Here is a 27,168-nt window from a genome sequence, read left to right as displayed (position 1 = left end):
GTACACATACACGAGAGACACGAGAGTTCTTCTTCACTGATGTTTACTGTGCTTCTCTTAACGTACAGGTACACCGTAGAACTGGTGAATACAAATGTACAAGAAAATTATATTTCAGCATTAAAACATATTACAATATAAAATTCACAAAATATAAACAAACATACCACTTTGGCCTGCAAGTAGACAAACCGGTGTAACTGGAACTTAGGGCTTATTTCTTCTTTCTTAGCTTGACTTTTACACGGCTAGACCGTCACCATGCGCAGCTTCTCTGACCTTACTTCCCAAAACAGGAAGTGACCTCTGCCCTTACCTTATACTTACAAAATTAACTGGTTACTTTCCATGTATCAAATTAACTTTACACCAATCCGGTAGGCAAAAAAGGAAAATGTTAACATGCTCAACACAAAAATAAAACATACAAAATAAAATGAGTTAGTTACATTATCATTACAAGAGCTCCGCCTAGTGGTCAAATACTAACATTTCACCAACTGTTACACTATATTCAAAACATTGTTCATTATTTTCCAATGAAGATGATGAAGATTCAGTGTGATAAGATAAGATAACCTTTATTAGTCCCACGCGTGGGAAATTTGGTTTGTTACAGCAGTGGACAGTGCAAAGTTGCACAGAAAAATTAGAAGAAGAAAAAAAACACTGGAATAATATATCCATAAGATATTGTACACAATAGAATAGAATAAAACGAAATGCTTTATACAATATGAGTACAATACAACGATGCCAGAAAGAGTACTGCAATAGATGGGTAGACCGAGAACCAATCACAGTTAGTTTTAAAAGGATTCTGGACGTGTGACCGTGGTTAGTGATGGAATGTGAAAGACAGTAGTTCCCTGAATTTCATCTGGTTGTCACAATCAACGGAAGCAGGACCCAAACACAGACACGTGAAAATGAAACTTCTAACGAGCCGTTTATTATGGCTGATTAAGCAGTACAAAAAGAAAAAGGCCAAGTCAAAACAAAAGTGGACAAAACCTAAACTGGGAAATTAGAAACATGAAAAAACCCTAAACATGGAAACCTGACAAAAAATATCTGAATATCTGAAAGTGTGAAATCCTGGAAACATGGCAGGAACATAACAAACGACCTGACCGAGAATGAATGACAGCAGAACATAAAGGGAAGTGGACGCACACGGGGTACACCGTTGACACACATGAACATGACGCCTCATGGGAAGCAAAACTAAACACAATGACCACGGAACACGAGGCTGTCAAAATAAAACAGGAAGCAGAGACACAAACTTAAGTGGGATAGTTAAGGAGATGATGGGAGACAAAGACATCACCAAAACACACAAAGGGCGAGGGGGACTTGACAGATGTGACACTATAGGGCTTTGGAGTTGACATCACGCCGCAATGCATTGTGGGAGTGCGGCGCCATTTTCGGGGTCTACGAATCAAAACAAACACACTGTGTTGCAACGACGACTACAAGATGCTTAAAAGCAGCTCAAAAGAGAATGAACTGTATAGAGACCGATTTCATTCAGAGGCGACGCGGCAGTACTTGCAGAAAATAGCATGCATTGGAAATGTGGACCCGTATGAAACACGGCCGTGGAGTAGAAACCCTGAAGACCGTAGCCTGACATATTCTCGTACCTTGTCAGCGCGTACAAGTCGTCATTCAAACAAAGGTAAGTCAGCTCGAGTACTGCGTGTGAAATGCGTTTGATTTCCCTGCAAATATTCATATTACTGCAGCATAAATTCATTCATGAGGGGAAATTACAGTGAGAACATGTGGAGGCTGTTAGGTGTATAACACAGTGAGTTCAGTGCATTGATGAGACACTGTCCTGAAGGATTTAGTTATTCTCTATGGTTAAAGAAATCGCAATCATTTATTCATGTTTATTATAAATAATCCTAATTATATATCTTGCTTCCATGTTTGTATTCTGTGTCACTAAAAATACATTTTATTGTAGTTTTATACTTTGATCAATGACCTGCAGAATCTCCTTATCATATTAAGTGGTTCATAATTGTCACTTTATGCTTTCTCCATCTCTAAAGTGATGACATCCTTGCATTACATACTTTAGGTTCATTTTCTGCTGGCAGGTTTCTGACAGAGAACAGGCAGATTTACACTATAACCTGCAGCGTTCTATAGATGGACACATAAAGAAATGAAAAATGACATGTATGTGCTAACTTTCTAAACACTTTGTTACATTTATGATAAAGTAGATTAAACACATTTACGTCGGCCTTGGCTCATAGTTCTTGTCATAAATGAACTTTGTCTGTGTGTGTTTCAGGTCCTGCACTCTCAAAGACTGAATGAACCAGCATTGCAGCCATGGGTCACTGTGAGCATCACAGGGAAGGTTGAAGCCGCCCGCTGCACCTGTATGGCCGGAGTCGTGGAGACCTGCAGCCACGTCACTGCTCTTCTGTTTAATGTAGAAGCAACAGTGTTGATCCGTGGCACAAGGACTGTTACAGATGAACCTGCATACTGGGTTTTTCTGGGTAATGTGACCAAGATACAGCCAGAGGTTGGCCATAAGATAGACTTCTCCTCTTCAGCTGCCCAAAAAAAGGCTCTCAATCAAAACATAAACAGACCATCTGTAGTGACAGGTAAAAGGAGCCGTCCTCAAAACAGAAAAATCCCACCTGCTACTGTGGAGGAGTCGTCACTGCTATAATGCCATCATGTTTTATCTAGGGGTCTAGATTTATGCCTGTAGTGCACTGCTGTGTAAATAATTTGCATTTACTGAATATGTACTGACTGAGTCCCGCTGTTCAAAAGTTGAATAAAGAAACAAACTAATTTTTGCCTCTTTTTTTAAAATTAAAACCACTTTATAGAACATCACATCAGTTACAATGATGATGTCATTTATAGTTTACAAATGACAAAATGTTCACACAAAATCATGACAGTGTTTACATGATATCACCCACTACTAACATTACTTTATTTACTGTGTCTACAGCTATTTATACAGCAAAAGACTAAAGAATATTTAACAGGAGCAGGTTTCATTTTTCCCTGGTTTTATTATCACACTGTTCGCCAAACGCAGCAAACCTTCACCATCTTATCCAGGAGGGTCACCTCTTCACCCTCACATGGAAGAAGTAATCTGATTGGCATGGTGGTATGTTTGCAGCAGGTCCCTTGTGTAGCGCTGGAACCCAGTCACGATGTTTCATCCATTTCATCGGCTGGTTTGCTGCAATAATGCCAAATAATTAGCAAGTCTATAAACAGAAGGTAGTTCTGCAAAATCATTCAGTAGGATGTTTGTTCTAATTTGCTCAGAGCGCATCAAAAATAAAACTAATAGGCTATAAAGATATGAACATATTTAGAACTTACCGGAATGATATTTGGAGATGGAAGAGAACTGGAGCTCGTCTCACAGCTGCTATCCAGGCTGGACGCCTTCGTTTGGTAACATCGATACACGAGCTGCCTCATGTTGCTTCCAGGTGAGGAAAGAATGAAAAGATAAACCCTTTTCAAGCTTATTCTCTTGCCGGTCGTGCGATCAAACATTGCAGCCGACCACACAGCAAGAACGAACCATGGCTGTTGTGTGTGCCTTCGCTCCTTTTTCGCTTGCGCTTTGTTTAGACCCCCGAAAATGGCGGCTCGGGCCAAAATCCTTTCCACGCCCACCCCCGTGAGTGAGTCAGTAATAAGCCTTAAATATTACTGAATCACTTTAAACCAATAATATAATAATTCCCAGGTCTTGTCCACACATATGTGGGCATTTTGTAAAATGCTGCTTTTTCTCAGTGTTTTGGCCAAAGAGGTGAAACTTTTTAGATGCAGAAGGAGAATGCAGATCACCCAACCCTCTCCCCGGCCAGCGGTCTCAATAGACCAAGTACACAAAATCCTGAGGAAGATCACCCCCCGCAAGGCAGACCAGACAACATCCCTGGACAGGCCCTTAAAGCATGTGCAACGAGCTGGCTGATGTTCTCACCTCCATCTTCAACCTTTCCTTCAGCCAGAGCATCGTTCCCACATGCTTCAAAACCACAACTATGATCCCTCACCCCAAGAAAAGCCCAGCCACCTGCCTAAACGACTACAGACCAGTTGCACTCACTCCAATTATTGCAAAGTGTTTTGAGAGAATGGCGCTGGCCTACATCCAGAGCAACATCCCAGACACTCTGGATCCCCTGCAGTATGCCTACGGCCCAACAGGTCCACGTCAGACGCCATCGCTGCTGCCCTTTACTGCTCACTCTCCAACCTAGAAACAATGACTCCTACATCAGGGTACTATTGGTTGATTACAGCTCCGCCTTCAATACTCTCATCCCACACAAACTCATCCACAAGCTGGCAAAACTCGGCCTGCACCCCACCCTATGTGACCGGCTACAGGACTCTTTGACTGGCAGGCCACCGTCCATCAGGATCGGCAACAGGACTTCAGCCAGCATTATTACAAACACTGGCGTTCCACAGGGTTGCGTCCTCAGTCCCACCCTCTACACCCTGTACACCCACGACTGTGTCGCCTCCAACAAAGAGAACATCATACGAGGCGGCTTATAGGAGAGAGGCGGCCGGTCTGGTGTCATGGTGTGAGGACAACAACCTCACCCTCAACACTGATAAGACAAAGGAGATGAAAGTGGACATGAGGAAGAAGAGGAGGCCTCACCAGCCGCTGTTTATCCGGGAGCGTGAAGTGGAAAGAGTGAGCAGCTCATCTCAGAGGACCTCACGTGGACACCGAACACCACACAGCTGGTCAAGAAGGCCCAGGAGCGGCTTTATTTCCTGAGGAGGCCGAGGAAATTTGGTTTGTCTGCCAAGATCCTCAGCAGCGTCTAGCAGAGCAGCACTACTGCTACGGACCGCAAACGCCAGCAGAGAGTGATAACAACTGCAGAGAAGATCACCAGGACTCTGCTGCCCTCTCTGCAGAGCATCTATCATCGCAGACCCCACACACCCCCAACACGGACTGTTCTTCTGTCCTCGGGGCGAAGGTGAAAGTGATGAAGTGTGAAATCTAGAACATCTCGACTCAACAACTCCTTCTTCCTCACTGCCATCAGACTCTTGAACAGCGAAACTACCTCAAATGCAATTTTGCACATCAGGACACTTTGCACATGTTTTTTTGCACATTAAGCTCCTTTGTACATCCATCTACATTGACATCTGCATACACACGTCTTCACTTACTTATATTTTGTACTTATTTATTTATCTCCATTATTTTTCTATCCTTATTTTTATCTTATTTATCGCATTCTTTTAAAACTTTACCTAACTTGACATTTGTGTTTGGACAGCAAATGGAGGAATTTCATTGCACAGAGAAAATTTCTTCTGTATGACAATAAACACTTTGAATCTTGAAGGTGAGTCCTTCGTCTGTGTGGTTAGGGTCACATCTCCACCCGTTGCACCGACATTCTCTTCACAGCACTTGGGTTTGGCTTTTGCATCGTCATGTGGAGATAATTCCCCAAACTAAAGCTGAAACCTTCATTTAAACACACGCCTGTATGTTTGATCGTAGCCTCGGTGAACTGCTCTATCTACACCGACAGACGGGGTCTAGAGGGCACGTGCACAGTCAGCAAAACCAAAAAGGAAAGCCACGCAGCTAAACGTGCGCTAAACTGCTAAAATCTCAAATGTTGCTGTCATCATTTGAACAGTAACAGGAGCGACTCTTGAATTAGGCTGTGCATTTACTTATAATGGAAGCTGTGCTGAAACTCGAGGGTGAAAGTGGTTGTAGGCGGAGGGAGGACGGTGTTTGTTTCTGAGCTGCTCTGTGGGGGCGTCAGGCTGGAACCCGGCGGTCAGAACAAGACAAACACTCGCCCACTCTCTGCTGAACGTATGTGCACGCAACACGAAGGCTCCAACGTGGAGGATCATTGCACAAGAAACTGTGTTTCAGTCCAGGGAAACGTGGCGGCTCCAGCTTTGATTACCAGCTGTGCAGCTATGTTTAACTTAGCTTTCATTGTGAAGTTTAATTGATGTTTATTTGCTTTGTTCACTGCGGCCCAACGTTGGTATTAAATTAATTAAGCTTTTATCATTTTCCCTTGAAGTCTAACTGGGCACAGCTTCGTTACACTTATTTGAGCTTAGCTGTTTTAGTAACCTAACCTGTGCTGACTTGTGCAGAAAGAGGCTTCTTTGTTTATGGTTCTACACATTTTCTCAGCACACAATCATTTTCAAACTGCACTTAATGATTATAAAATACCAGCCTGCACCTACAAGTTATACTCGATTTTTTGGCTCCGAAATCAAACGGCAGTAAGCTGCTGTTCCAGCTCTTTATGACGCGTTTTCCCAGCTCTTTGGTGTTTTTGTGCCAGACGGCGTGATTGTTTAATTTTCCAGAAGATGCTTCCAGGGGCCAAATGATTGGTGGAGTTTGAAGGTTTAACCTGTTATTGAAAGAAAGTTTTATTATTTGTAATGTGCTCTGTAGATTCAGAGTTACTTTATTTGTCATTTTAGAATATTTAACAAAGCTTCTTGCACTGTTGCTAAAAAAAAGTCTCTCCTTGTAAAGTAAAAAAACCAAATGTAATAATAAAGTAAACATTTACCCAGAGGCTTCATGACTTATTTACACCATGTGTACGCTGTCAGTGTTAAATGATATCATGCTTTTTACCATAACTGTTGTTCTGTGTGAGCTGTGACTAAAGTAAAACCTGTGTTGGTGAAGGGGACTCACTTCATGCAGAAAGTATTTTGGACTATAAAGTTAACATTAAGAGAAAGTACAGCATCGTAGTATTACTTCCTGTTCATTGAAGCTAAATAACTTCCCAGCAGTGTTTTCAGTCTGGCAGCTTGTGCAGAGAAACATCCTACAGTTTGAAAAGCAGCTTGTCTGTCAGACTGTAGGATGTTTTTTACATTGCGTGGCGGCAGCAGGCACCGAGTTGATCATTAACTAGCCAGCAGAGGGGTGGTAGTAGTCGGGTCCAGGCGCTACGCTGTCCAGCCTGGAGAAGGTTGGTTTGTCTTTCTTTACTTTTATTTTATCTCACCTTTTAAACCCTTTTGATCCCCATCATCTGTCTCCACATCGGACAAAAACCAGGTGAGTTCAAGGATGTCTTCATCTACCGAAACCTTTGTGCATTTGATCTCTAGAGAAAAATTTGCAGTCAGCGACTTTTAACTACAATATCCGTACGTAAGTTCTTACATGTTGAAGTGCACTCTGCAGAGCAGTATGTATATAATGGTGAGCCTGATCCTTTTATGTAGTGATGGTGTATTTATGCGGTTCTGTTCATTCCCTGTCATGTGTATGCTGCGTACTGCAGCCAAAAGAGGTTCTGAAACAGTAACCTTTAGTCTCCTGGTAAACACAGCAGCCATATCTGAAACGTCAACTGAGTCTGAACCTAGCGAGGGAATATTTACATATCAATAACCCTGAAAGCTTTCATACGGAGGAGTGTGCAGATGTTGGTCTTATGTTTCATCTTAAACTGTTATCTTTGGTTCCTAGAGGATGAGACACAACTGTCACCACAGGGATGTTCTTGGTTTAGCATTCAGAACAGGACGTAAACTCTACTTGTTCAGTGTTTAGGTCCAGTACAGAATATTTCTGAACCTGTTTCCCTGAGCCTCAGGCATAGCTGGACTGGCCATTGGGCATACCGGGCATTTGTCCGGTATGCCCGATGGTAATTTTTCGTTTTAAATGGGCGATGTTTTGTTGTTGTCTTTTTTTCGTAACCGTGTAAACAGTGAAAGGTGGCGGATTGGACAGATGCTGACAGACGTGTAAAAATAACTCAATTGTTTGGTAGTGGCTACGGTGGAGCTTTCACAGATTCAGTAAAATTAGCAAGTGGTGGAGGCCAGCAGGTGGATGGGGGAAAGGGGAGGTGGAGAGACCCGAGGCGGCTGCTGGTGCGAGCGTCAGGTGAACTGAACTTCAGGTAAGAAGTTATGACCTGCAGTCTATCTGGGTCAGATATAAACCAAGTTTACATGGAGTTTATTTTTGTTATGCTGACTTTTTACCGTCAGTTACAATAACTCGCACTGCTACTAGCTAGCATGACGGAGTTTCTATACAGCTGGGTGCTATGATGTTACTGATAGTGAACTTTATTTTATTCATAAGGTTAGTTAGTAGAGTTGCCAACTGTCCCGTAAAAAACTGAATCCTCTGGTATTCAGAGTTAATATTACGCGTTTCGTATTGAGCTGAAAATAAATGCGATTTGTCCCGTACTTCAGCTGCAATAAAAAAAAGACAAAAAGCTGGATTTTTTCTTCCTCTTTGCTGCACAGCTGCCTCTTCTTCTCTCATTCTCCCCCCTCCCTCTCCTGCTGCTACTTCAATCATGAAACTGATCAATGATCAGCTGATCGGCGTTTTTGCTGCAAGTCCCGTCTCTCTTGCTTGTTTATCTCCCGCTTTGCGCCAGAAAGAGGAAACTAGCGGAGGTCGCGTTAAACAGCAGAAGCGCCTTTAAACTTGATCAGCTGTTGTTAGAATTTATTTAATATTAGTTTCTAGTATCACCTGATGTTTGCTGGAGCCACAGCTGTAAAGCTGCTGGTCATGATGTTGGTTTGTATATGTGGTGAGAGGGAAACATGAAGATGAAACCAGGAGATGTCCTTACTGGATCATCAGAGCTGAACAGGTGATGGAGAAACAGGTTTACCTTTTAGGTGACATGAATGAGTTGAAGGGAAGTTATGAACTGTTTCTGAGAGAGTCTGTGAAGGTTCTCAGTCATCCAGGTCATCGTAGTCAAAGGAGCTTACAAAGAAAAGCGTCTGGACTTCTTTAAGTTGCTTGAAGATACTCCCACTAGGTTTATATCTGGGACTCTCCACCATTTGACCTTAGAACTGAAGAAGCTTCTCGGATGAGAGGTGAAACATTAAATTCTTTTAATTTTACATTTGGAAAAAATGACAATTGAGAGTTAAATACACACAAAAGGACAGACAATCATTTCAAAATGAAGCAAACTGACAGAATAATCAGGGCTCTGCTCCAGGAAGCAGGTTCACAAACTCAAGTTTATTATATCCGAGATCGCCAAGTCAGTGTTTTTAGTTCGGTCAGAGTTAGTTTGACAATTAGCCATCATCAGAAGAGCATGACTCACCATGGCAACAGATAAGTAAAGGCCAGAACGTCCATTTTAATCCACTGGATTGAGGAATATGAATATGCTCGTGATACTAGGAGGGGAGAAATGATGAACTGCAAAAAGGTCGTCTTCTTTTTTTTATCGCACTCTGTTATTTCTGCCATTATGGAAACAATTAGTAAGATTTAGAAGATAAATCTGATTTCATCTTTAATCTAATCTCAGTCTTCACTGATACGGACACACCAGGCCAATGATAGTGACCGTTTCACACTGATGGAAGAAAGAAGCAGAATTTTTTTCAAGACTTAAGTAAAAGCAAACATGTTAAAATAAACATTGAACTATAGAGCTGTCTGTGTGTTGGACAGATAGATTTGAGATATTTCAGTTTAATTTTAGACTGTGGACAAAATCAGCAGCTATGATACGGGGGTTTATCCGGGGTAATCTGGAAAATGAGTCACGCTAAACCGGATCCAGTGTGAATCCTTGATCCATCTGGGAACTGCCCTGTTACAGAGCCTCGGATTCCTTCAGCGGGATCTGGTTCTGGGTCCACCCACTGAGACTGATTTAGCTGATTTTCAGTAGAAAAATATTGAGGCTCAGAATGTAAACATTTAAAATGTTGTTTGACACCAATCTGAATTTCAACATGATATGTAATCAGATTACAATTAGACCGTCTGCAGCTGCATTTAAAGTGATCGTGTGCGCTTTGCTGTTACACCACATGTGAGCTGAAGTTCCTCTGCTGCCTCTGGCGGATATCACTGAGTGTTTGTCGCCCTCTGATGGACACTCAGAGGTGTTGGCTGGTGAGTCTGGACTGCAGAGTAATTATCAGCATTTCATTAAAGTACAAATGTACTCATTTACATTACTGCATTTAAAATGTTGTGAACTGAGCTGATGGAGTCATGTCAGTGTTTCTCCTCAGCATCCTGCAGCTTTAAGGCTACGTCCACACTAGCTCGGATAGATTTGAAAACTCCACGTCCACACTAGCATTTTCAGTCGTTTTCACAGAGTTGCACATCCACATTCAAACACTTACGTTCCAGTCCTGCACATGCGTGAAACACAAGACGATTCAACCTGCAACCTCAAAGGAAAACGCATTAGTGTGGACGTAGCCTCAGAAACTTTAGTCCAGAACAACAAGGACATCACACACAACGAGGATTTCTTCAAGCTTTGCTCACAAACTTTCTGTCCTTTTCCCTCCGTCTGGGAAGTGTTTCAGGAATCTCAGACGGGGTAATTGAGACCACATGTGTGCACCACACTGATGTGTGACCCACACCTCCCTGTGAACATTATAATCGCCCGTCTGAGAATGCTTTCCACCTCTGCTTACATTCTATTAAATGTTTCAGAAAAGTGTGATTACGTCAACTTCTAATGATTCACTTGATTAGTTTCAGTGGGTCAGGACTGCAGCTGCCGTGTGTCGTATGACAAAAGCACCTTCAGGTATCTCTGTAACCTATTAAAACATGTTGCCAGTAGCGCCCTCACAAGGCTAGTTATAGAAGTCAACTTAGGAGTTTTTCAGCCTCCTGCTGTCCCACATGCTTATATGTTGTTGTTGCTTTATTGTTAATTTATGATGTGATCTCCAGTGTTTTCCTGAAACTGGGGTCACCTGTTGTTCATGTATGACAATACTAATAAAGTTATAGTTCAGTGGTGTTCATAACACACACACATTGCGAATACAAACTGAGCTCTCTGTCTCACGGTTCCCTCTTCTCACTCTGCTGAAGTTCCAATGAAATGCAGACTAAAGAACTGGAGAGAGGTCTGAGAGCTGGAAGAAGCCGAACGTTTGTCATCTGGAAAACCTGGAACAGATGCAAATGAAGCCAGGCACCAATGAATAATTCATAATTCAAAAGAAATATCAACATATTGACAGCAGAACATGAATGCAATTCAATTCAGTTTTATTTACAGAGCACCAAATTCCAACAATCAGCTCAAATCACCTTAAACATCACCGTCAGCTCACAGTTATAGTACAGAGATGAAAGCCTGCACAGCTGGTGTGCTAGCAGCTGTGTGAGGCTGTACTTTGATCTAAATGCTAATATCACCAGCTAAGAGATATTCTGATCTTACCCTTCTGCTGGAGGTTTCTTCCTGTTAAAAGGGAGTTTTTCCTTCCCACTGTCGCCAAAGTGCAAGTTTTTTTCAGGGTCCCAACATAATTTCTTCAGAAGAAAGTACTGTACATGATGCCAGCATTTTCCCACATTTTCTAGATTCTGTACCAGTACTTTGTGTAAGATGCCATCAAAAAGTTAGTTAAGTTTTATTCTTTCTCACCTGTCTTTCTGTCTCCTTACACTTTTAAAAGCCATGTTAGAAAAATATTTTGCCCTGCCGTGCTGTTTATTGATGTGGTAAATAAATAGTTTATGAAAATATCACTAAATCTGTCATTTATTATTTTTAATATTCAGTAATGGTCATGTCTCACCTCTAGTCTTCTCTGTCTTAATTTCAGGTTTCCACCATGTGTTGTAGATAGTTCAGGAGGTTAACTCGACCAGCTCTTTGGGTTTCAGCTAAGCACTGTTTAGAATACCAGAACAGGGAGGATGGTGCAGGTTTAAGTTTATCAGTTTGATACATATATACCAACAAGACTGTACATCACTATCACAACGACGTTTGTTTTCATTCAAAGGCTTTATGGCTTTTCCTATAATACCTGGTGGGCCGGTCTCCAGTCAAAATGCCCGGGCTGATTTTTTGTCCCAGCCCAGCCCTGAGCCTCAGGTGTACTCGGGTGTACTCTGAGGTGTAACTCATATACTGTGTTAACATGGTAACATGATTTTTATTCCTAAAACATTGTTGTTGTTGTCTTGCTCATCACATCAAACCACAAAACAAGATTGGGATGGCAAAACCAGCGAGTGACATCACTGTAGCTGCGTTCTTATTGGTGCAAATGGAAAAAACTACTGCTGGATAATATTTTCTCAGCATTTCTGTAGCTGTGTTCTTTCTGGTTAAAAGACTTAAATTAGCAATGAGAAAAATAACATTTTTTTTAAAATAAGAAAGTAACATTTTATAAAGTAAATAAATAAAAATCACTGAATTGCACCCAGTGGGACTTTCTCTCAGGGAAACTGGGTGCCTGAATTCTTTTAATCAGTTCAAAACTCAATCAAAAGAGATCTTAAAAAAGAGTAACTCTGTACACGTGTCTGGGACGTCTCCAGTGTCGGACTTTGATGGCTCTTTCCATTTTCATTTTGCTGTTGATGAATAATAATTCTCATTAAAATGAAATATGTTCTTCTTCCTTACATTTTCAGGTTGACTGTTCAAAGATGAAGCTGTATCCTCTTCTTCTCTTGCTTTGTCTCTGCCATCTGGGACTCACTGTAAGAAGAACCTCAGTCTAAATAACTAAGGGGAAATACTCTCCCTGTAACTGTACACTAGAAAATAACCCAGTCTGTTCTCATGTCTTCAGGAAGAGCCCAGTCCAGCACCTACAAGTGTCAGTAAAACAGAAGAAGACGAGGCGTCAGAGGGTGACAGCTGTGGAGGAGCGTTCAGCCCTGAGGCACACAGGGCAATAGGAAAGGCCACCGAGCAACTGGGTTTGCAGCTCCTGGAAAATCTTCCTGTTAGTCCACAGCAGCCCAATGTCATCCTCTCACCACTCAGTCTTGCTTTTGCCCTCGGTCAACTCACCTTAGGTCAGTTGTGGGTTAGAGGTTCATCTCTTTATCTGACAAACGTTGTGAAATATGATTTGCGAGCACCGTCACAAGACGAAACCTGTGAAATTCTTGATCACTTCCTGAAAATATGAAGACGAGGCACTGAATTTGATGGAAGGGTCTGGGCTTTACTGTCAACAATGTTAAAAATGGTCATTTCCACCTTCTAATGAAGTTTGATATTTGACTTCGTTGTATCCAGTGCCAGCTGGCTGAAAGTTTGGTTTGAACTTAAAGTGAACAAGAGAGACAGAATTAATATGAAAATAGGAGAAGCACAACTCCTGAACCCAAAACAACAGAAAGTCTGCCAGTAATTCTGATCTGGTTTTAAATGTGGTTTCATTCAACTACAAAGAAGCTGTTTGTCTAATGTGAGTTTTCTTTTTTCTGTGGCAGTGCACATGCAAAAGGAACAAACATCCTCAACACCAGCAGCCTACATTTAGTACTTTTCTACACAAGACAGAAGCAGACATGTTGTGATGAAGTTCAGGAGCTGGTATGAAATGTTTCTTTGGTTTTATTATGTGATCTGATTTTTCTCGAAGGTGCTCGCACTGAGACAGAGAAGCTGCTACTAAAGACCCTTCATGCCCACGGTCTGGCATGCTACCATCATGCACTGGGAAGCCTTGTACCTCATTTTAGCCACACATCATTGGAGGTAGCGGCACGCATGTACCTGAAGCCAGGTATGAGATGATGAATATTGTACTTGTGGTGATTTATCGTAAGATTGGTATAAATCTGGACTTCTATTTGTATTTTTCCTGTCCTTTCTCTCTCAGGATTTAAAGTGAAGGCGTCCTTTGTTGAAGAGTCTCTGCACAGGTATAATTTACATTTGGGAAAGTATTGCACAAAGTTCCAGAGAAGCAGCCAAGTTAAAAAAAACACTTTTTTGGTGGAATAAAGGGATAAATCGAATTTGTTTCATACGTTCCTGTTTGTTTATGGTTTTACAGTCTTCCAGTTTGCTAGGTGGTGCAACAATGCTCAAAATCAATTAAGATATTAAGAAGAAAGCTAAAGAGGGCCTGAGAGCATGGTCAGAAATGTTCACTGCATAATACAAAACGTCATGTTAAAATATATAATTTTATATTTGATGCAGGTAAAAAAATAGGTAAAAATGAGAATAGATACCTCTCTTAAATGTCTGTTCATTACTCTTGTCTTGTATGTGCCATGTTGATATGAATTTTCCAGGTACAAATCACAGCCTGTTCCTTTAGTCTCTATGGACGAGGTCAACCAATGGGTTGAGAATGTTACCAATGGACACATCCCCAACTTCCTAGAAAGTATTCCACATGATGTGGTGCTTATGCTCATGAATGCTGTATACTTCAAAGGTGACCCACTCCACAAAACAAAACTCTTCATTATTGTGTTTTACAGTCAGAGAAAAGATGGAACAAAGCTAAATCCTTGCTCATTAACAGGACAAATAAATCAAAGTTTTCTAAAGGGAGAAAAAAGCTCTCAGAATTGTGAAAACTGCAAAAAAAAAAATCTGTCCTGGCCAAGGAGGACATCATTCTCAAGAAACAGTACCACTGTCATATAACCAGACAGCACATTGTACAAACCAGGGAAGCATCTCATGCTATTAATGAGCACTGTAAAGACAAGCCGTGATACAATGTGATTATCTACAGCCGCTTCAACAACTGAGAAATAAACTGAATTTAAGTTGCTAATGATTCTGACTTTTTTCCACTTTTCATCAGGTCAGTGGCAAACACAGTTTGACCCACAAGCAACATCAAAGGGAGAGTTTTACTTGGACAGCCAGAACTCTGTGTCAGTGGACATGATGAAATCTGTCCAGTACCCTTTACGCCTGATGTATGATTCCAAACTGGAAGCACAGGTAACACCAACGTCTGGGGTAGCACAACATTTAACATAGACAGAAACCATGTGCAGTGTTGCCAACTCCTCAGTAAGGAAAATCGCTATTGGTTGTCCTAAAAGTCGCTAGAAGTCGCTAAATGACGTCATCGCCTAATTTGCATAATTGGTCATGCTAATCTAATTGTAACCTACGTTGTTGGAGAGAGAAATGACATCGTGGAAGAGACATAAAGTGAGTAAAAAACGTCCTAAATGCATTTAGAGTTTATTTAGAACTACAAATTAAATTTATTTTAGCAATTATTGTTTTTTCAATGTCACAATTCCAACCCTGCTCCTTTACCCGGGCTTGGACCGGCAAAAGTGACCCGAAATTGGCACTCTGGGAGAGTTACTTTGTGTGTGTGTGTGTGTATAAGTAGTTTTACACTTTTACACTAAACAGCATAAGAGTAAAAGAGTAAAAGAAGAACTGACTGCGTTACAGCACCCGCTGCTTGTTGAGAGTAAAAGCGCTTTCACGTCTTTTTTTTAGAAAAAAAAGTCGCTAAGGGGTCTGAAAGCTCGCTAAATATAGCAACAAAGTCGCTAAGTTGGCAACACTGACCATGTGACTTGAAAAGCATATTTGTTGTTTGTGATAAGATCTCAAGATTAGTTATTTTTTTTAATTCTATAAAAATCTTAAATTTGTTTGTCTTATAGCAGCTGTGGAAGCTCACCTATGCCATGCCTTAATCCTGAGAACCAAAGGAAAATGAATCTTCCTATTAAACTTTTTTTGTGATTTCCTTCCTCTTTGGAGTTAAACACACGAGATATCAATGTAAAGCCCAGGATGTCATCTATTTAATACACCAGGACTTATTAGTCCCAAAAGTTGATTCTGTTCATCTGGACGTAACGTTTTCAGTGGGAGAAACGTTTCGTCACTCATCCAGGTGACTTCTTCAGTCTCAGCTGACTGCAGCTTTGCCCAACCTTATAAACAGTATATTTGCATAACGAGGTCAGTTGCTTGATCATTAATATACAACTTGTCATGCTCACTGATCAGTGGCCATGAGTCCCATTCACAGAGAGTTGGGGAATGGCTGCAATCACAGAACTGTAAGATGGTGACAGATGTACCCTTAGGCCCCTCCTCCATTCAGAGATGGTCTTTCCCTTTTCACGTAAATGGCCTCCTTGACTCCGCCCTCAAACCAGCGTTCCTCCCTGTCCAGGATGTTACATCCTCATCATTGAAAGAGTGTCCACTGGGCTGTAGGTGTAAATAGTCTGCAGAGTCCTGGCCTGACGAGGTGGCTCTTCTGTGTTGTAGCCAGAGGTTGTTTGGTTTCCCCGATGTATAAATCCTGGCAATCCTCCTGCACTTAACAGCATACACTATGTTACTCTGTTTGTGTCGGGGACCCAATCCTTGGGGTGGACCAAGTTTTGGCGCAGCGTGTTTTGTGGTTTAAAAGCCACAGAGACTCTTTGTTTAAAAAGGACGTATTAGGATCGGTCAAAGAAATCAAAAGATGTAGACCAAAAACAAAAGTACATTACAGAGGACATAAATGAATAGGCTGGTTCTCAGGAGGTTAATCCATGGTCTCATGCCAAAGGCAACAACAAAAGTTACAAATGATTTCTCAGTTTCCCATCCAAAGTTGCAAGGCTCATCTTCCAGCCTGTTCCCTTCAACTTTTAGTTTATATGTTGAGATGAAGTTGGGGAAAAGACACAGACAAAATATCATCTTCTCTTGTCCAGGTTGCCAGTTTTCCCTTCAAGGGAAACACCAGCTTCTTAATCATCCTTCCCAGAGGAAACCTGTTGTCAGTGCTTTCCAAACTAAACATCTCCGACCTCTACAGATCTCTACCTCAGGAGAAACTGATGCAGGTGAACTTGCCTAAATTGAAGCTGGAGTACCAAAAGGAGCTCCAGGCGGCTCTGACCAACATGGGTAAGAAACTGAACGAGTCACTGAAGACATCTTGAATTTCGAGGATTTCCTTGGTCTTTGGACTTACAGTTGAGGACAAAATTGTTAGTCCTGTTATGAATTTTGGATGAACACTGAAACAAAATTATTAAACAAACAAACAAACAAAAAACATAGTAGGGCTAAAGTTTTTAGGTCTCCTGATACTGACAGCCCGCAGTCACTTGTTGTAGTTTTCAACACGTCTCATATGCTTCTCCTGAGCAATCCCAGCCCATTCTTCTATGGCAAGTCTCTCAAGCTCCTCCAGATTTTACGGTCTTCTGACATTTACCTTCAGTTCATCACACACTGGAAGATTTTATATTTCAAAATAAGTTTTTCTGTCAAAAGTGTTTCCAAATGGGTGTTAAAGGGGGTGGATGCAACCTATTCAACCCTAGATGGCTCCCTACAATCGTACTGTGGGTGCTCTACAGAGAAACGTTTAGGTGACCTTTGACTAATCAGACAGTTGAAATTCAGTATTTGCAACCACAATAAATCAGAATCAGAATCAGAATACTTTATTGATCCCTGGGGGAAATTATTTTTTGTTACAGTGCTCCATTATAAACCAACATAAACCAACATTAAGACAAGACAGACAATACGCTAACTAAGAATAGTACAATATATACATATATATACATACATACATACGTAAGTCACTCATTAATAAATAGCTGGAAAAGAAATGTGTAGCTGTAGCAGTAACCAGTGTGTTAAGAGGATGCGTTGTACAGGGAGCCACAGGCAGGAAAGATTTCCTGTGTCGTTCAGTGGTGCTTTTCGGTAATCTCAGTCTCTCACTGAACGAGCTCCTGTGACTGACCAACATGTCATGGAGTGGGTGGGAGGTGTTATCCAACATTGTCTTTATCTTGGACAGCATCCGCCTCTCCGACACCACCTTGAGGGAGTCCAGCTCCATCCCCACAACATTGCTGGCCTTACGGATTAGTTTATTAAGTCTGTTGGCATCTGCGTTGGTTGAGTGCCACTTAAAGTTGTATTTAAACAAAATGGAACAACAGATAGCAGTTGTCCAACAGTAAAGTTCAGAATTTATTGACTCTCAAAGTCAAAGTCAAAGTCAACTTTATTTGTCGATTCTTCCACATGTACAGGACATACGGAGAATAGAAATTGCGTTACTCTTCAATCCCTAGATAAATAGCAAATGAACATTTAAATATATTTAAATATAAAAGTGATTTAAAAAATGCAAGTAAAATAATTAAAAAGTAAAAATTTAAATAAATACAATTTTACATATAACAAGAAAGCTCTTTATGACTCTTTATGAAACCGTGTAGCTTTGAGGTCAACGTTATGGAAGTTGAGATACCCACAGATTGTACTGGCACCCTAACATAAACTAGTTTGTCAGCACCACTCAGAGTCAGGATGGGTTTTATTTTAAAGATACTGCACAAACTTCAGAATGCTGATATGCTCACTTCTCTTCATTGCATCCACCATATTGTCTTTTAAAGGCTTACATGAACTCAATTATTCACTTGCACACTTTAACACACAGAAACACATGTACTTAAAAGCCTTCGAGCAAGACAGGGTAAAGATACATTTTTTATGCCTTAGTTTAGATTTCAAATTTGCCTTATGTTATTTGGCTTTGACCGTTGACTGTACTTGAGTGTATATATATATATATATATACACTCAAGTACAGTCAAGTATATATATATATATATATATATATATATATATATATATATATATATATATATATATATATATATATATATATATATTAGTGCTGTCAATAGATTTAAGTCCAGCTCCATCCCAAGGTTTTGGCAAGATGGCGCCGGTGTGTGTGGCTGCTCGTCTGTCACTGTCATGTTTGTTCCTGTTTATGTTATTTTTAATTTGTGTCATCCATGAAACAAAGTCTCTGCTGAGGTATGATCGCCAGACACTATTGGACCTCAAACCTGTGGTCCAAAATATTGTGTCCTTTGGAGCTGGTGGGCAGCAACCCCTGCCCCCATTTGCATCGGAAACCCCGGGTTACCTGTACCGGGTTCCCACGCTACCTTCCCGGCGAAAGCGTCCTCGTCGCCGGGGTAAACGAAGCGGTCGCCTGGTGAAGCTAAAGGTTTACCTAAAGAATTATTCTGCTGTTTTCCGACCAGTGCATGGATTCTTGCCAAGGTTGTTTGCGTCTCGGCGTTTTCTGGATCCTGTTGATGCCTGTTTGGTGCCTGTGGTCGGCTTTGATGATGATGCTCCTCGGCCTCGCTGCCCATGCCCTCCCAGGCTAAACCTCCGCTGTCAACATTATCGGAATCTGAGATCGCTGCGGCGGGTTTCTGGACCTCCTGAACCCCGAGCGCCAACTCCAGCTCCCGCTAGGATTGGCCTGGTGAACGCCAGATCACTTTTAAACAAAACTTTTATTCTTCGGGACTTCTTCAGTTCCCGTGATCTGGATTTTCTGTGTGTGACTGAGACGTGGCTGAGTGTTGGTGAGTCCAGTGTTCTATCTGAACTTTTACCTGTGGATTGTTGCTATTTTAACTCGCCACGGACGTCAGGCAGAGGTGGAGGCACAGTGACTGTTTACAAAAAGGATTTTAAATGTAAGCAGTGTTTTCTACAGCCTTCGTTCTCCAGCTTTGAACTTACCTCATTTGAGGTGAGTCGTACAAACCCGATTTTCTGCGCTGTCATCTATCGCCCCCCGAAATACAATAAGAACTTCATAAACGACTTTTCTGATTTTTTAGCTGGGATTATGCCCAACTATGATAGTGTTCTTATTGTTGGAGATTTTAATATACATGTATGCTGTCCTGATAAGCCACTGGTAAAGGACTTTTTAAGCCTTATTGACTCTTTTAGCCTGGTACAGTCCGTACGTGGCCCTACACATGAGCACGGACACACACTGGACCTTGTTCTGTCATATGGTGTGCCTGTCACTGACTTGGAGATTTGTGACTGTGCACTCTCAGATCATATGCCTGTGTTATTCAACGTTGGTTTGACATATACCGCAGTTAGATCTGGCGCTGCTACTCGGTGCTGTCGGGTTATTAACCCCGCCACTGCTGCACAGTTTTCTGCTGCTTTTAATCAGCTCGGCGGGCCTTCTGACTTTGTTTCCTCTGACACAGAAGACTTACATTCCTGGTTTAATTCTTGCTGTCAAAAAAATCATGGACTCTGTGGCTCCTTTAAAAACCAGGCAGCCCAAGGCTAAACCTGAGCCTTGGTTTAATGAGAGCAGTCGTGCTGTTAAGAGGGAATGTCGTCGAGCAGAACAGAAGCGGAAAAAGGATAAACTGCATGTATCATTTCAAATTCTCAAAGACTGCTGGCATCGCTACCAGAACACTGTTAAAGAGGCAAAAAGGGAATATTTTGCAAATATTATTTCTTCCAACTGTCATAACCCACGTGTGTTATTTAGGACCATTGACACTGTTCTTAATACTCCTTTGAATGTCTGTTTGGAAGTTTCTCCTGAGATTTGCAATGATTTTCTGAACTTTTTTATTGAAAAGGTTGTCACCATCAGGGCTCTTATCACAGGTCCTGACTCTGACCCTCTGTCTCTGTCCCTTGCGCTGCTGTTTTCACTCAGTTTGAGCTTGTGACGCTCTCCTCTTTAGAGGATGTGGTTAGCCATATTAAGCCCACAGGTTCCCCACGGGATCCTGTCCCTCCACAATTCTTTAAAGAAATTTTTCCTAGTATACAACAGTATGTCCTTGACATTATTAACAGCAGTCTGTCTTCTGGTGTGGTTCCTGCAAATTTCAAACATGCAGTAGTACAGCCACTGCTTAAGAAACCTGGCCTTGATCACACAGTTTTAGCGAACTATAGGCCTATTTCCAAGCTGCCTTTAGTCTCCAAGGTTTTAGAGAAAATAGTTTTTAGTCAACTGAAAGATTTTCTAGATGAAAATGGAATCTTTGAGGTTTTTCAGTCAGGTTTTAAAACCCTTCACAGCACAGAATCTGCATTACTAAGGGTTTTTAATGACCTCCTTCTGGCATGTGATTCTGGTAACCATGTTGTTCTTGTCTTGCTTGACCTAACTGCTGCCTTTGACACAGTAGACCACAATATTTTAATTTCTCGATTACATGATGTAGTGGGTATTGGTGGCACTGCACTCAATTGGTTTAGGTCTTATTTGTCAGATAGAACTTTCTCTGTCAGCCTTCTCGGTTACGAATCGTCTTCTGCTCCTCTGTCATGTGGTGTCCCACAGGGCTCAATTTTAGGGCCACTGCTCTTTTCTCTGTATCTACTGCCTCTGGGTTCTATCCTTAGAAGGCATGGGATCTCATTTCACTGTTATGCCGATGACTGCCAAATTTATTTGACACTAAAACGCAAGGATGCCATCTCCATAAAACCTCTCTTGACATGTCTAGATGACATTAAAGCTTGGTTGGCTCGAAACTTTTTAAATTTTAATAAAAAGAAAACAGAAGTGTTGGTGTTTGGACCCAGTGGTCCCTGTGAGTCCTCCTCTGTTGTTTTAGGATCCCTGGAAGTCTATTTTAAATCTGTTGTTACTGACCTTGCTTTTAAGTTGGACAGTGATTTTAAATTGGACAACCAAATCAGAGCAGTGGTGAAGTCCAGTTTTTATCATTTAAGGCGACTGGCAAGACTAAAATCTTTTCTTTCGAGGCAGCACCTTGAAACAGTGATCCATGCTTTTATTTCTTCCCGCCTGGACGACTGTAACTCACTTTATGTGGGGGTCAGTCAGTCATTGCTGTCACGTCTGCAGCTGGTTCAAAATGCGGCTGCACGACTCCTAACAGGAACTCGAAAAAGAGAGCATATAACCCCCGTGCTGGCCTCTCTGCACTGGCTGCCTGTGTCTTTTAGAGTTAATTTTAAAATTCTTATGTTTGTTTTTAAATGCCTTCACAGTCTTGCCCCGCCTTACCTCTCTGAGCTTCTTCATCCCCACATACCCTGTCGGTCTCTCAGGTCAGCTGACCAGCTGCTCCTGGAGGTACCGAGATCCAGGAGGAAGCTCAGAGGGGACAGGGCCTTCTCTATTGTGGCTCCAAAATTATGGAATAATTTGCCCATGCATGTTAGAGAGGCCCCTTCACTGTCCACTTTTAAATCACGTCTTAAAACCCACTTTTATTCCTTGGCTTTTAACCTCAGTGAGACTTAGTTTCTTTTTTAATGCAGTAGTTATTTAATTAATGATTTCACTCTTCTTTTATTTGTTTTTTATTTATATCTCATGTAATTTTATTTTACAGTTCCAATGTACAGCACTTTGTGTCAGCTGTGGTTGTTTTAAAGTGCTTTATAAATAAAGTTGATGATGATGATGATGATGATGAAAAAAATAACTAATTAATCTTACAATTTTCTGTTATTAATTGCAATTACTTGATCAATAGCCTGGCTCCAATTACATTTTTTCAACTTTATAATTTAAGATTGTAGCAGACATTTACGCAATTCAATGAAGTAAATGCAGAATAAACACAAAGAATGTATGCTGGAATTCAAAGAGAGTTTTAATAGTTTTCATCAATCTTTAACACAGTGAATACTTACAAAAAAATCTTTAACCCTTTAAAGCTGGTCGGAGCGGGCACGCTCTGTTTTGCGCAACTATTTTTAAATCCCGATAGAACTGCAACCTCGTAAGTTAGCGCAATAATTTTTTTTGCATATGAAACCGGAGGAGTCGTACTTACATCTTATGCCATCAGCTTGTCCTAGGTCACGGTTTCCTTCCACATATAGCTTTGCAAAAATTGCATAAAAAGCACTTGCAGCAACAAAAACATAATATTCAGAAACACGCTTTGCCGATCCGATCAGCTGTTTGTAACACTTCCTACGTTGGAATAGACGTCAGCTCAAACTATCGCATGTCCACCATTACCTGCCCCAAGTGATGTCATTTTTGACGTATATATATATATATATATATATATATATATATATATATATATATATATATATATATATATATATATAATGGTGGTGGCTAACCAACCGGACATAGTGGTGGTAGACAAACAGAAGAAGACGGTCGTAGTGATCGATGTAGCGGTTCCCAATGACAGCGACATCAGAAAGAAGGAACACGAGAAGCTGGAGAAATACCAAGGGCTCAGAGAAGAGCTCGAGAGGATGTGGAGGGTGAAGGTAACGGTGGTCCCCGTGGTAATCGGAGCACTAGGTGCGGTGACTCCCAAACTAGGCAAGTGGCTCCAGCAGAACAACACCGGAGATCTCTGTCCAGAAGAGCGCAGTCCTGGGAACAGCTAAGATACTGCGCAGGACCTTCAAGCTCCCAGGCCTCTGGTAGAGGACCCGAGCTTGGGGATTGGCTGCTTGCAGGGATCTCATAATTAATTATAATTATGAGAAATTATTGCCCTTAAAAATGTAAAAGGTTGTAATTTTTTTGTGCAGATAAAACAAAAAAACTAGTGCTGTTAGCAATAATCTCGTTAAAATGACCTTAACGCCATAACTGCATTAACGCGGCAAATCTCCGTTAACGAGTTACCGCGGATCACCCCGTGCATGGGGCTGGACAGCGTCAACGCGTTAGCGTGGTAAGCTCGTTAACGGGATGATCATTTTAATGAGATTAACAGTGACAGCACTACAAAAACATATCAATTTCTGAAATGGAAACCAATAAGGAGTGCATTCTGAAAAACCTTTTAGTTTTTATCTTTTTAATATTTACTATTGCTCATTAACAAGTATAAAGTATTTCTTCTCTGATTATGGTTGTTATAATCTATATGGCAGACTTAAAATTATTGGTTGGTCTTTTACTTTTTCTATTCTTGGTTTTCTTTACACTTGCAGTCACTGCTGGATGGCTGAGAAAATAAGATGGCCACAGCAAAGTTTTATAGGAGATTGGGGGTGTTCCATTTTGGGATGTGAAATGTTTCATTCTTTGCTTGTCAGTTACACTGAATAGACAAAGCTAATACTTTTTCAAATGTTATAACCAGTCAATAGTTTTCATTTATCATTATGTTAGAGGGAGTTGTTGTGCTGTCCAAGGTTTACTATTGGCAAGGTTATTACCTCTGTCTCTCCCTCCTCCCAGTAAATTATAATCTGGTCTTTAAGTGATGACTTGATGAATCCTGCTTCCGGGTCCAAACTACCCTGCGTTTAATAAGGCTTTTGTGTTTTTAACATGTTTTAATGCTTTATATCTTGTTCTATTTAATCTCAAAAAGCCCCTAAAAACAGTCAGTAATCACAGTCGGCTTCTCTCGGTTTTTATTACCGTTAATCATTTTAAAAACCTTACGATGTAACTACAGCCCAGCCCATGCAGCAGTATATGAATGACTAACCTTGTATTGTGGATGGATTATCTCAGTTGTTCTCCTGACTGAAGTTTGGTCCGTTTACAGCACCCTGCCATGCAATTACATTTGTCCCTAACCATCAGGAACCCTCATGTGAACTTTTACCGAGTGGAAAAAAAAGTTAGCGTTCATCCTCCACCTTCACTGTGTTTATGTTATGCTAACATAGCTGTGTAATTCAATTCAATTCAATTCAATTCAATTCAATTTTATTCATATAGCGCCAAGTCACAACAAAAGTTGCCTCAAGGCGCTTCATAGATACAGAGAAAAACCCAACAATCATATGACCCCCCTATGAGCAAGCACTTTGGCGACAGTGGGAAGGAAAAACTCCCTTTTAACAGGAAGAAACCTCCGGCAGAACCAGGCTCAGGGAGGGGCGGGGCCATCTGCTGTGATTGGTTGGTCGGGTGTAGCTAGCGATCACGTAGCACATCATTATATACCAGCTAGCCCAACTTCAGTAACCCTACAAACGTCACTGCTGTTTAGTTTTCTGTCTTCTTTTATGTTGGAAGTGATAGCAGAGCTGTACGTTTGAATTTTTACAGAAATCTCTCAGTTAGAACATGCTATATTATATTTAGATAGGAGCTAGCAAGCTAACTTCCTGCTAACTTCTATCTTTGTTAAATTTAATAAATTCGGTTCTCATGGATGCCTGGATCCCCCATCCCATTCGCATTCGCTTATCCTTTTCAGGGTCGTGGGGCAAGAGGCGGGGGTACACCCTGGACAGGTCGCCAGTCTGTCGCAAGGCTAACACACAGGGACGCACTCACATTCACACCTATGGGTAATTTAGATACTTCAATTAACCTATCCCCACAAAGTGCATGTCTTTAGACTGTGGGAGGAAGCCGGAGTACCCGGGGAGAACCCACGCAAACACAGGGAAAACATGCAAACTCCACCCCAGCCTGATGGTGGAATTGAACTCAGGATCTTCTTGCTGGCAACAGTGCTGACCACCGTGTTAAACTTAATTTTTACACCTGGTGGAGCAGCCACAGTGATCATTTTATTACAGATGAAAGAATTTAGACAGTTTTTCAACTCTCAGTGATCCAGCAGTGTTCGTTTGATTTTGGGACCTGCAGCGGAATTTGGGCACAGACATGGCTAATAACGTCAGACTTAAAGACCTTGATTTTACCGCCAACCGCCAACTGACTATTACTCCAGTTCAGCATTCATTTTGGTCCTGAGAATGAAAAAAAAGAGCCAAACTTATGAAATTGTGTGGTTCCACAAGTTGTTGTTACCTGCAGGGACTGACCAAAACTTGTTAGTCTGCAAGCGTTTGACATTTTTCTCTCTCTCTCATTGTATCTATCAGGCCTTGGCTCTCTGTTCTCTGGTCCTGACCTCTCTGGGATATCAGACCAGCCCCTCACGGTGACCGGCATTCGGCACGCCAGCACAATAGAACTCAGTGAAGAAGGTGTCGAGGCCTCGGCCACCACCGTTGTAACCTCCATGCGCTCAGTCTCCATGTTCTCTGTAAACTCCCCTTTTCTTTTTGCTCTCGTCGATGACGCCTCCTTGACCCCCCTCTTCATGGGCATCGTCACAAACCCTGCCCCCGACAACCCCATGCTGAATGATGAGTCCCACAACAAGCAGTCATACAAACCCATCTCTGGTAATGGGAATGGTACTATAGACTTCCCTGAGTTTTGAACTGTGTAAAGTTAAAGAAAAGATTTTATTTTGGGAAAACAAACAATTTAGATTTGCTTACAGTAAGGGACTGGAAATCAATATACATGTAAAAGCACTTCTAAAGTTCATTAATTATACTTGATGTCTTATTTGTTTTATCCTAACTCCTTCTCTGTAAAGCAAAATTAGCTTATTTTCAAAAGTGTCAGTCATTTCCCCTTTAAAGCAGATTTAAGGCCCTTTCACGCTGGAAGCAGCACATGCAGTGCTGTGCTCGGAAACACATTCAGTTCTATTGTTTGCACTGCACAATAACAGTTTCCTGCTGTGCCAAGGAAAGCGCCAGCGCGGCAGCGTGAGTACACGTGCATGGTCAAAGTTCAAAGTTGAACTTTTCTAGGTAGCGGTGAGTGCGGTGCATACTGCATCTGATATGAAAGTGCATTTAGAATTACAGCAGAGGAAGCGCCTGGTGTTCACAAGTTATTGTAGATTAACAAAAAATACAGATGCAGGAATCGGTTGTTCCAAAAAGTTCATGCAAAAACTTTTAACAATGACATTTTAAAACATTTTAGGTTTCTGATGAAGTGTTCAGTGACTGCTGGTACATTTCAGAGCTTTACACAAAAATTCATAAAAGTTGTTTGATACAAAAAAAAAAAAACGTTTTCCACAAAATTGTGCATCATGAATGTTGTTTTCTTACAGAAGTTTCATTTTTAGTGTGTTGATTTTATTTTAAGAGATGAAGTGGAAAAAACAAAAAAGCTAACACACCTGTTACACAGTAAAAATTACCCACACACACTCAGAATGTATAATTCACATTTTATCATGAAATAACCTGCAGATGATTTTTTGTACAATGCCTGTATGCTGCAGGTTTCAAAGGTTTAATGTACTTCGTACTTTAACAGCCACTTTCTGTGTATGCAGCTTTGAACAGACCTGAAAGAATGAATGTTGGCATAGTTTCAAAATCTGGCTTACGTCTCTTGTGCATCTTAATGATGTTTCCTGTAGTTTACAGGTTACTTTAAAGTAATCCGTCAGTCGTTCTGTTGTCTCAAAACACAGAAACAGATTTTTTCAGAAATTTAACTTAATCAACATCCAGTGTGAGTGACAGAACAAAGGAGAAGGAATGTAGCAGGCTCACAGTTTAGCGGAGGCAGTTAGTCACACACTGTACAGTTTTTATAGATCATTAGTTTCCCTATCAATGCTAGCGAGAGCATTCTCATTCTCAATGCGTAACATACCGATGATTTGTCACAGAGGTACCCTTCTGCATCCTTATGAGACGCTCCGGATCCTCTTTTGAATCCAACAGAATGCCGCTCACGGCTCTAACACGCGCTTGA

General features: G+C 41.2%; 1 protein-coding gene across 2 annotated transcripts; it reads left to right on the top strand.

Annotated features, from left to right (window-relative positions):
• Positions 1–6,937: 6,937 nt before the first annotated feature.
• Positions 6,938–26,589, top strand: serpinf2a (serpin peptidase inhibitor, clade F (alpha-2 antiplasmin, pigment epithelium derived factor), member 2a). 2 transcript variants are annotated; one of them, XM_085364756.1, is made up of 9 exons: positions 6,938–7,043; positions 12,503–12,571; positions 12,664–12,892; positions 13,468–13,611; positions 13,708–13,750; positions 14,129–14,274; positions 14,653–14,795; positions 16,541–16,736; positions 25,476–26,589. In XM_085364756.1, exons 2-9 carry the CDS (start codon positions 12,518–12,520, stop codon positions 25,817–25,819), a joined length of 1,299 nt encoding a protein of 432 aa, XP_085220882.1. In that variant the 5' UTR covers positions 6,938–7,043; positions 12,503–12,517; the 3' UTR covers positions 25,820–26,589. The 2 variants fall into 2 exon arrangements, with proteins under 2 accessions (XP_085220882.1, XP_085220881.1); XM_085364755.1 differs by having other exon boundaries at positions 6,940–7,132.
• The last annotated feature ends 579 nt before the right edge of the window (positions 26,590–27,168 follow it).

The sequence above is a fragment of the Diplotaxodon limnothrissa genome, linkage group LG10 (genome assembly GCF_057381915.1).
Source record: "Diplotaxodon limnothrissa isolate DT_005_m linkage group LG10, D_limnothrissa_male_GT1.1, whole genome shotgun sequence".
Taxonomy (NCBI): domain Eukaryota; kingdom Metazoa; phylum Chordata; class Actinopteri; order Cichliformes; family Cichlidae; genus Diplotaxodon; species Diplotaxodon limnothrissa.
This window is presented reverse-complemented; position numbering and strand designations above follow the sequence as displayed.

Bases quoted from the DNA above. Each gene is read 5' to 3' on its own strand.
- serpinf2a (XM_085364756.1), top strand. From the start codon at position 12,518: ATGAAGCTGTATCCTCTTCTTCTCTTGCTTTGTCTCTGCCATCTGGGA. The intron at 14,275-14,652 runs GTGACCCACTCC...ACTTTTCATCAG, and splicing joins GAATGCTGTATACTTCAAAG to GTCAGTGGCAAACACAGTTT. The intron at 14,796-16,540 runs GTAACACCAACG...TCTCTTGTCCAG, and splicing joins ATTCCAAACTGGAAGCACAG to GTTGCCAGTTTTCCCTTCAA.